This window comes from Engystomops pustulosus, chromosome 2 (genome assembly GCF_040894005.1).
Source record: "Engystomops pustulosus chromosome 2, aEngPut4.maternal, whole genome shotgun sequence".
Classification (NCBI taxonomy): Eukaryota; Metazoa; Chordata; class Amphibia; order Anura; family Leptodactylidae; genus Engystomops; species Engystomops pustulosus.
The window spans coordinates 43,594,891-43,605,926 of NC_092412.1; the positions used below are offsets into that span (position 1 = coordinate 43,594,891).

The 11,036-nt window shown below is 40.3% G+C and overlaps 1 protein-coding gene across 2 annotated transcripts in view; it reads left to right on the forward strand.

The window, feature by feature from the left end:
- Positions 1-1,225, forward strand: part of PDS5B (PDS5 cohesin associated factor B) — a 57,914-nt gene extending 56,689 nt beyond the window's left edge. For both annotated transcript variants that reach the window (XM_072134399.1, XM_072134398.1), the window contains exon 34: positions 411-1,225. In XM_072134399.1, coding sequence (XP_071990500.1) covers positions 411-440 — 30 coding nt within the window. In that variant the 3' untranslated portion in view covers positions 441-1,225. The remainder of the gene's footprint in view (positions 1-410) is intronic.
- The last annotated feature ends 9,811 nt before the right edge of the window (positions 1,226-11,036 follow it).

Below are 11,036 nucleotides of genomic sequence, written 5' to 3' on the forward strand. Positions count from 1 at the left end.
TGAAGGAAGATGCAGCTGCAGTCTATATAAGGGATCATTCACACGTGGTATGCCCGCTGTGCTGGAGGTGAGGAGGAGGTGACCCCTCCATAGGAAACGGCAGCGCACAGGCACACACGCGCAGAAAGAGCATGCTCTATCTTTTTGCGGCGCGGATCGGGCCACTATTTCAGTCTATTGGGACGTATATGCGGACGCAAATTTACGGCTGCATGTACGTCCCCATGAACGGCCGTGTGAATGTGCCCTAAGAATGTTGTGAACAGAAACTACATGGCTGCCCGCATCATCCTTGTTATATAGAAAATAACATGCACATTAGAAAGCAACGTGCATCTATTTTAATTGGAGAAACCTCCCCTTTACATGTCGTGTGCTGTTCCCAGATAATTATTTCTCTATCCTCACAGGTACGGCGTCGATCTGCTAAAAAACGATGAAGGGACATAAGCTGCTTACTTTTGGAGAAGAGTAGATGAAATGTCTTGTACAATGTGATGGGACTGAGGCTGTTCATGTACACAGCGGGGTCGTGCACTGACAACGAGACGGACTTCACCCCCCCTGCAGCTGCGGCCACCACTGTTCATCATTCGCTCTGGATATTCGTGTGGTTTGTAACGTGTGCCGGACATGTAGCCCTGAACGACAACCTGTACATAGCTCCTTTTTTTTATGCGTCATAAAGTGCTTGTATAGCTTTTATTTTGCAGCTTTAACTGACAAAAAAAAAATAAAAATGGATGAACCTCTCTGTTTTTTCCAGTATGATGGAGGAAAATGAAGCAATATTTGCCATTGTTTGTGTAGTAATTTCCTTGGCCTTTTTACTGTGAAAGAAATCATTTTGGAAAGTGTCATATTGTCCTAGAGATGGATTTGTTTTAAGTCACACTATCTCTCAACTTTCAATTATTTAATGCTCTGTGAACTTTTGGCCGCCTTTTTGGTCTTTCATGGTGCTCCCCTCCATATTTTTGTGTGTTTTTTTTTTCCCCCTCTGTTTTTATTCTTCTTCAGAAATCTGATGTCCAATAGGATGGCACGAGCTGACCCAGTCAGGTTGTGGTCACAGTTCACCTCAGTATTGTTTGCCAGCCATGGCTGGCTGTATTGTGGCATTGCAAAGTTCTATCGGGGGGGAAAAAAAAACAATTTTAAACTATTATAATTTTTAAAGTGTTTGTGCTATGAAAATAATGTATTAAAGACGCTACCTATTTTATCCCTCTCTGGTACTTTCTTTAGTGTCATGTAAAGTACAACTACTCCCTAAAATGTCTATTTATTTCAATGGACTTGGAACCATTTCTAATGGTTTTAGTGATGGAAGATAATGTGCACATGCAGGTGTGAACTGGGCTTTATTTTAAACTTGTTTTGTGTAGGGGTTTTCCAGGATATGTATGTGTGTTCGTGTGTATAAAATATATATACATACATACATATTATACACACTTGCAGTACAGACAAAAAGTTTGGGCACATCTTCTCATTCAAAGAGCTTTCTGTATTTTCATGACTATAAAAATTGTAGATTTACACTGAAGGCATCAAAACTATAAATTAACACGTGGAATTATATCCTCAACAAAAAAGTGAAGAACCTAGAACATAAGACACATTTTCATTTGTTTCACAAAGTAGCCGCCTTTTGCTTTGATTACTGATTTGCACACTCTTTTCATTATCTTGATGACTTTCAATAGGTAGTCACCTGAAAAGGTTTTCGCATCACAGGTGCCCTGTAAGGTTTAAAGTGGGATTTATTGCCTTATAAATGGGGTTGGGCCCATTAGTTGTGTTGTCCAAAGTCGGGTGGATACACAGCTGATAGTCCTACTGAATACTCTTATCAGCTGTGTATCCACCCGACTTCTGCACAACACAACTGATGGTCCCAACCCCATTTATAAGGCAATAGTAGTTATATTCCTGTACACAGTGGGAAGTATTATAGTAGTTATATTTGTGTGTGTGTATGTATATAATATGTATACACTTTTTGCATAATAATTTGGAACACAGTGTTTAGGAGTGATAAGGTAAGAATTTTTTGTTTGTCAGTTATTCTCATTGCTGGTGATGTGTCAGGGCTCTTTATATCACTGACAGCAATTACAGACACCTGTGCTAATTAGTTTGGCAGGTGTGTCCAATTAAAGGCAAGACTACTTAAAGGACACCTGTCATCAGGTCTCTGCCACTAGTCCTGTCACTACTACCTGTTGGAGCAGCTCACAAGGATCCCATCCCAGCCTTTATCTAGTTATTTCATACATTATTCATTGTAAAATCATCTATTTTTTATCATTTAAATGAGGCTGGTCACATGGTCAGAGGCAGTGATGTCACTCCTGTTAGCCCTCCCCTCTCCTCCCCCTGCTCATGTCTGTGTGTAATGTATAGTAAAGCATGACTAGTGTGTGTCCTGCATCTGCTGACATGCTGCATCCTCCTAATATACAGGTGAGAGACACAGACATCAGCTACACATGAATCTGACATGTTCTGCTGTAACATGGCTGCCTGGAGCTGCTGTATCTCTCCTATACACACACACATGCACACACAGGCTGCAGGGGGCGCCAGCACCAGGAAACACATCATTATACAGCCTCACATCATTATACAGGCTGTCAGTCATGCACTGGGGGTGTGGCTGTGCCTCCCACTCATGAATAAGCCGGACAGCTTGAATATGCTAATGCTTCATTGGACATTTCACAGGTCATTTGCATACAGCTTTAGGACCTCATTGCTTAGGTTTACAGGCATGTAGAGGGACAATGAAGGGAGAGAGACAATGCTCTCTAATGGCAGTTTATGAAAATATATTTAGTTTAGGGGGGTTATTTTGCATGACGGGTTCTCTTTAACAAGTCTGTCCCACATTATTAAGCAGCCAACATTTTCATCTAAAATGGGAAAGAAAAAGCATGTGCTGGCTTCAGAGAAGGGACAAATTGTGGTGTGTTTAGGTCAAGGCAGGACTACAATCAACATTTCCAAGACACTTCATTGTGATCATCACACAATCAAGAAGAAGTAGCTGATTCACAGCACACAAGTGTGAGCACCGATAAGGGAAAATTGAGGACTTTCCAACAGGCAAGTACTTCCGGTTAAAAGAGCGGCTGCAAAAATGCCTTGTCTTAGAAGCAGACAAATTTTTGAAGCTGCTGGTGCCTCCAATGTACCCAAAACAACAAGATGCAGGGTCCTTCAGAGGTTTGCAGCTGTGCGTAACCCATCCTGTCGACCTCCTCTATGCACTGCACACAAGCAGAAACGCTCCATGAAGAGCAACTTCAAAACTGTTTTGTTCACCGATGAGTGCCGTGCAATGCTCGCTGGTCCAGATGGAAGGATGGGTGGCTGGTTGATGGATACCCCATGCAAAAACATGAAACGTTATTATATTTTGAACAGGCGTTTTTGGATACTGTGATGGCTAATGTGTTTATGATTTTTACTGTTTATTTTTCGATCAATTCTAGGGAAATATACTGTTATCATAGGCAATTTGTTAACGTGTGTGTATATGTATACAGGCAGTCCCCGGGTTACATGCAAGATAGGGTCTGTAGGTTTGTTCTTAAGTTGAATTTGTATAAAGTCGGAACTGTATATTTTATCATTGTAATCCCAGCCAAAATTTTTTGGTCTCTGTGACAATTGGATTTGAAAAATGTTGGATTGTCATAAGAACCTGGATAAACAAAGCTTCATTACAGACACCTGTGATAACTGTTATAGCTGATCATTGTAGCCGAAGGCTAATATACAGTAAGTTACCAACATTCAGGGGTCGTAAGCAAGTCAGGTGTTCTTAATCCAAGAACGCATGACGTTAAAAATATACATATTAACATGACATCCTCACATGTTATTATCCACACCCTGGCCCCTCCACCAGCGTCACTGACTACAAATAAAGTAACTTGAGACTCAAACACTTCTGAAAACATGATAAAAACAGCGGGGGTCTAGAAGGCCCCCAATTCGTACAGATGTAGTTTTCACCAAACAAGCATTGTTACATCATAATGCCTATGAAAAAAAAATTATATGAACTGGATATGATCAACAATGGCATACTTGAGGAATATATATCAGTATAAAGTTGTGTTCTTTTAAAAGAAGCTTTATTCCTGTAGAAGGGAAGCAGTGTGAGTCTTTCTCTGTGGCGTACATGTTGATTTAAACCATGAACAGTTTCTGTGGAGTTTAGTGACTCCACCCACATCACATGGTCACGCCTACTTGTTTTGACCCCTGTCCACAGAATGGGGCGACTTTTACAGTTTTTTTCCAGGGCCAAGTTAAATTTCCACTCTGCCCCTGTGTGTATGGATGGATAGTAATTGCTTTCAGTGCTCCCCACAGATTGGTTTCTCTCCATGGCTCCAACTTCGTGGCAGTGCAGGCTATGGCATGCCATTGTCTCCGTATGATTACATCACAGTTTGTGCAACAATGTGCCTCTGCCCACACTGCTGAGGAGAAGAGGAATTTATTCATTTTAAGGAAGCTAGACATTTTATAAAGGAGTTGCGTCTGCATTACCCACCCTAGGCTTTTCCTAGAGTCAATAAGATTTCCCAGTTTTTTTTTTTTTTGTTTTTTTTTTTTGTGGTACATCAGCTTATACTCAAATATATAGGGTAATCCTGTAATATGATTGTGCCGGCACATTGGGGTGCTGTGAAATTACCACCAGTGGATTTTGGAGGTGATGTCCAAAGTCCACTGTTGGAGTGCTGGGAAATTACTAAGTTACCTGACAAAAACTAGTTTTCGCACAGCTGGAGAGCGCTTGTAACAATTCCATCAATACAGATATCATGTTGCTGGATTTTTTTCTAGGGGATGTGTGTATGTACACCAAACCTTTTTTATAAAATCATCTCCGGCTCCTACTGAAGTGGTGAGGGCACCGAGGCCAGAGAAGCTGCCCTCACTTCCCATAAGGCTGAGCTCTAAGCAGCCCAGCCAAAGCGTGCACAGAATCTCTGTTCCTGCTGTACACAGATGTGACCCTATGCTTTGCTGACATTGGGCTTGGCATAGCACCCGGATACTGATAGTATGGGACACAAGTGCAGGTGATCATCAGTTTACTTGGATAATACTACGTTATTTAGGACAAGGTAAAACTTTGTTGGGAACGCACATGGTCCATATTACCAGTCACCAAATTACCAATTGATATTTAATTTTACCATTTTTTTTTAAATTCTCATTTAGGTAAAAGTCTGACGCTCTAACATCCTCGAACAAAGTTACAAATGTACCTCAAAGTGGAGATTTCCTTCTAGATATTGGTGCACATGAAGGTAGAAAATTTAGCATTACTAATTCATCTATAGTGATGACCTTTAGTCCATGTAATATTTGGGCTGTGATGCAAATAGTACAGAAACGAAGGTGCAAACTGTTCAAGGTGAATGTTTAAAGAGTGACTTTATGTCTGTGTGAGCCGCGCCGAGAACACGAAACGCGTTAGTCACGGCTGGAGAGAAATACAATGTCGCGCCGCTCACATACTGGAGTTGCTGGGTTTTGTTGCAATGTATACTCAAATATCAATCTTTCCTAAGTGCTGGCTACATAGTATGTGCACACTAACAAGGGCTAAGCTCAATAGGTGACTATGTAAGAGGTGTTTACATCACAATATAAACCCCTTTTTGACGCTTAAACTGGGAAATACCCAGGCGGAAGCTGCTATAGGCATACAATAGGTTCTGTCGGCCCTAGGATCCTATTGTAAATGAAAATATGCAAGTAAATGGAGCTCTATGTATCCATGTCCAAAAATACCATTCGATTAAAATATTGTGTACTATATGGAGGCAAAGAGATCAAAATCAGCATCCATTCCTCATAGGCTCTGGATTTTCAGGATGCCTACGCCTGTGCAGTGCCTATGAGAAATATAAGACAAAATTTAGTGGAAAGGACGATTATAAACGCCATGATAGTAGCAAAATTCAAACGACTAGATCTCCTGAAACCTGGCACCTAGAAACACAATTCTGGTGTCATATTAAACAGGAGAATCTACCCTTTAATATGATATACTGTATGGCAGTGGTGGCGAACCTATGGCACGGGTGCCAGAGTTGGGACTCTGAGCCCTCTCAGTGGGCACTCGGGTTGTTGCCCCAGCACAGAATTCACCAGACAGAACCTAATGCAGGCCCAGGTATCCCAAGGCGCGACACACTTGGCGTTATTTTAAAGTGGGTCTTCCTGAGACTGCAGGAAGAGAAGGTGTGGAAATGGGCGGATTATCATTGGCGCCATTGAAGCTCCTGCTCTTAGCTCCATAATTCTTCCTGGTCGTAAAGGGATTTCCAATGGCAATCTGAATTTTCCCTGCTTCTGTCAACGATATTGGTGTCCACGGGACCGTTGAAAGCTGCAGCACGGAGCAAGAAGATTTTAATAAGTTAATGCTAGAATTGCTGTGTTGGCACTTTGCAATAAATAAGTGGGTCTGGGTTGCAGTTTGGGCACTTGGTCTCTAAAAGGTTTGCCATCACTGCTGTATGGTTCATGGAACCAGAGCTATCCACCTTTTTTTTTTTATATTAAAGTACAAAATGTATTTATATCAACATTATACAGACAAAGAAAAAATTAACATAACTTAACAAGTGCGTTCCTTACACAAGCATATTAAGCATAATACAATATCAATATTTACGTTTATTTAATACAGAGAATATATCCTATAGTTAGCATTACATTTCTATCACAAAAGATTCAATTTCGTACCCACAATTTCTTATTGAAATAAATCCAAAACCCCTAAAACTAGAAAAAAACTTAAGTTCAGTTCGCACGTTTGCTAGCCCCCCCCCCCCCCCCCAGAGAGATCCACCCTTAAAATTATACTAAACCATTTTTTTATTTTTATGTACAGCTTTCGATGTCCAACTGTAAATCCTAAGAGCAGATTTTTCAGATTCTGTTAAGCATCTATACACAATCCTTATATCATATTAAAGGGGAGTCTTTCCTGTTTTTAATATTACACCAGGGTTTCTAAGTGCAAGGGTTCAGGAGATATAGGTATGAGCCCCCTCCAGCCTGTCGACTAAAGGCAGGATATAGAAGGAGCTGCAGTAAAGAAGTACATGCACCCTCTGCATCTGGATAATGTACATATAGTGTACATATTTAGAACATATTTTAGTAAAAGTTACTACATTAAAGCAATTTTATAGGAAAAATGACAAAAAAAACATGCAAAAAGTTTACGTGGACATTCAGTTACCAATGACCATCAAACCACCAACAAAGGGGTTAAATGATGGTAAAAAACTCACAATGGTCACAGAAATAATTTGAATCTGATAAAAATAAAATTGGAATTTAATTTCTATGAAAATGAACAAATGAAAGGCAGACATGGCTTTTTAACCATACTTCAACATCATTTAAAAAAAAATTTAACTCACAAAACAGCCCTGGACAGTCCACTGATAAGTATCTCAGGTGTCTTGTATTCAGTCAGTGGCATGTAAATAGGGCTACAGCCACTCCCTGTGCTGTTTGTTGCCATGGTGTGTACCACAACCAGAGGAAGAAAAGGTTATCTAAGGAACTTAGAAAATAGATTATAGACCATCCGGTTATAAGAGAATCTCAAATCAGCTTGATGTTCCTATGACTACAGCTACACATATTCAGAAATGTAATATCTATGGGATGGTAGCCAACCTCCCTGGATGTGACCGGAGGAGGAAAATTGATTATAAATCAAGGAGACAAATTATAAGAAAGGTATCTAGGGTGCCCAGAAAACCTTCTAAAGAGATTTAAAGGTGAACCTCTAGCTCAAGAAATCACTGTCAGTTTGCACCATCCTTTGTTGTTTGAGCCAAAGTGGACTTAATGGGAGACGACCAAGGAGGACACAGTTTCTAAAAACACATCGTAAAAAGCAAGACTGGAATTTGCAAAACTACATGTTGACAAGCTACAAAGCTTCTGGCAGCATGTCCTATGGATGCGCCTTGCCAAAAATGTTGATTTTTGGTCTCAACAGCTCTATATTCACAGAACATTGTCCCTGCTGTGAAACATGGAGGATGCTATGTTATGTTCTGAGTTGCTGTATCTGGTACAGGCTGTCTGTGCAGGGTACAATGAAAACTCAACTGATTCTAAAGAGGAATGTGCTGCCGAGTGTCAGAAAGCTTGGCCTTGGTCGCAGGTGATGATCCAAAACACACAGCTTAAAACACCCAAGAATAAAACATTGGACTATTCTGAAGTGGCTTCTATGAGCCCTGACCTAAATCCTATCGAGCATCTTTGGTGTCACACCCCAGACAACAAGAGCAGTTTGCCCATGAGGAGTGACCCAAAATATCTGCTGAGAGGTGCAGAAGTCTCATGGACAGTTACAGAAATTGTGATTGCCTCAAATAGTGGGAACCATCATATCTGCCCAGGCCAGTTTCATGAGTTGTTTTTTGTAGCATAGTTGAAAATCAATTTCTGCCTTTCATTTCCATAGAAATGTATTTTTACTTTTGTCAGATTCAACTTATTTCTGTGACCACTGTGAGTATTTCTTTCATTAAACAAGGGGTACCAATAATTTTGACCATGTGTCTATGAGTAGGTGAGGAGATCAGGAGCCTCAATTCAGGGACTTGAGATTTGAGTGGGTGACAAAGTCATTTGGGGGAACCCTGTACTGAGTAGTAAGTTGGTCAAAAGATAGTTGTCCATTTAGTAACTTCATCCTTTGTCATTGGTCAGTTGCCTGAGCCACATGTGGACATTCGTGATTTACAAATGAAATACCTGACTATATATTCTTCAAAACACAATGGGCCGGATTCATCAAAAGTAGTTCAGTCTGTACTACGTTCAGTCTGCGTCATGGATGTGCAGGGTGCACCAAATTATTGAGTACTGGCCCACTGCTCGGGAATTGTGCACCGACTTTTTTTTTTAGGTGCACCTTTAACATAGAGTGTGCTGCCAAGAAGTTGTATTCAATGTGTTGCAAAATCCGATTAAGCAATAACTTGCCCCTTTTAGGTGCAGATTTTTTGCTGCCTTGTCGGACACAGTGGTGCCTCGATACAAAACTGGTGCAGACACTTTATAAATACATGTAAAAGCTCCCAAGATGTTCTTTCTAGAGCAAAGTCAGACAGAAAACTGGCGCAGCCAGAATAATAGATCTAGGACAATGGCTATGATTCACTTCAATTTATCAGAAGTGTCACAGAGCAGAACTGTTCTAGTTACACATGGCAACCAATCAGAGCTCAGCTTTTATTTTTCCACTGCTGTTTATAAAATTAAAGTTCTGAGTTCTGATTGGTTTCCATGGGCAACTAGAACAGTTTAACATCAGACACTTCTGATAAATCTCCCCCATATGTTCCTATGCATCCGGTGATAACGCATCCATCGTCATTGCTCTGTTGTACACCAGTGACGCGTTATAAACATCCCCATTGTGCGTCATTCTCTTTTATTCCTACTTTAATCGATGCACAATACTGAGTCCGGGCTTATTATACCTGCCAAACTGTTTTCAAAGATAATGAGATTAATTAAGCAAAAACGACAGAACTCTGTCTCCAAATAACAATCGTGTGCATGATGCATCTTAGACGCTGCATTGTCCTTGACAAATCCTGTAAGAACTAAACGAACTAAGGAATTGTGCCAATAATTCATTATAACATTACTACTTAATGACTGTCATGTTAATAATAATTCTTTATTTATATAGCGCACACAGATTACGCAGCACTGCTGAAAGCATGTCAAATTAGTCCCTGTCCCATGGGGCTCACAATCTAAACATCCTACCAGTATGTTTTGGAGGAAACTGGAGGACCTGGGGGAAACCCACGCAAACTCGGGGAGAACATACAAACTCTTTGCAGATGTTGACCTGGGTGGGATTGAAACGCAGGACCCCAGCGCTGCAAGGCAGAAATGCTACTCACTCAGCCACCGTGCCGCCCATGTTAACAGTAATAATCACTAAGTTTTTGGGGGCACTGTGTATTGGCAGCCTAAAAATAAGAGCAGACAATCAAATGGTTGGCTTAGTTTACACACAAAAATTGCATCAAAACTCTAGTTAATTTGCATAATTTCAGGCTCCCGCTCCTTTTCCCACTTTCATCAGTTTTGTTGTACTACTTAAAAAAAGTGCATAAAGCTGGCAAACTCTTGGTAAATGTGGCATTTTGGATAGTTTTGTGGCATAAATATACAATAAATCCTCTTCATTAAGAATAAAAATATTATTTAAATAAGACAAAAAAGCTCCGCTAATGCAAAGCTACCCTGAAGTCTGACCCACCATTACACATATCTGGTATAAAAACTACCAACACAAAACAGTAATAGTATTTCAATTTAAAAGCAATTTAAAAAAAACCTTGAATTTTTAAAATACTTTTCATAGTAAATTCCAAATAAAGTAAAAAAAAAATGACAACCAAGAAACTCACGATCGACTTGGATCTTTTAACTACACTTAAAAAAATCCAGTCTCATCTGCAGGCAGCATATAATAGAGCAGGAAGAGCTGAGAAAATGTCAAAAAGTTTCCTATGTGCAGAAAACATTCTAGAGCTAAACAGATTGTATGTCATGAAATACCTCCTGACTATTGTATGCTGTGTCCTGTTCTTGCTCTATGACATATTATTTGCTGTCTGCAGATAGTATGTTATAAAGCAGGGAGTGGTGAGCAGATGGTCTATAACATCTGTAGAAAGGACATTATATACAAAGGGAAGCGGAGAAGATTGTACATACTATCCTATCTGCAGGCAGCATGTTATAGAGCAAGCAGGGCTTAGAACAGTGGTGGCGAACCTATGGCACTGGTGCCAGAGGCGGCACTCTGAGCCCTCTGTGTGGGCACCCAGGTCATCACCCCATAATGAAGTTCACCAGACAGGACTCAAAGAATCTTCCTACAGAATCTTCCTACAGAATCTTCCTACAATATTAGACAAATTTGCCCTCCTCCT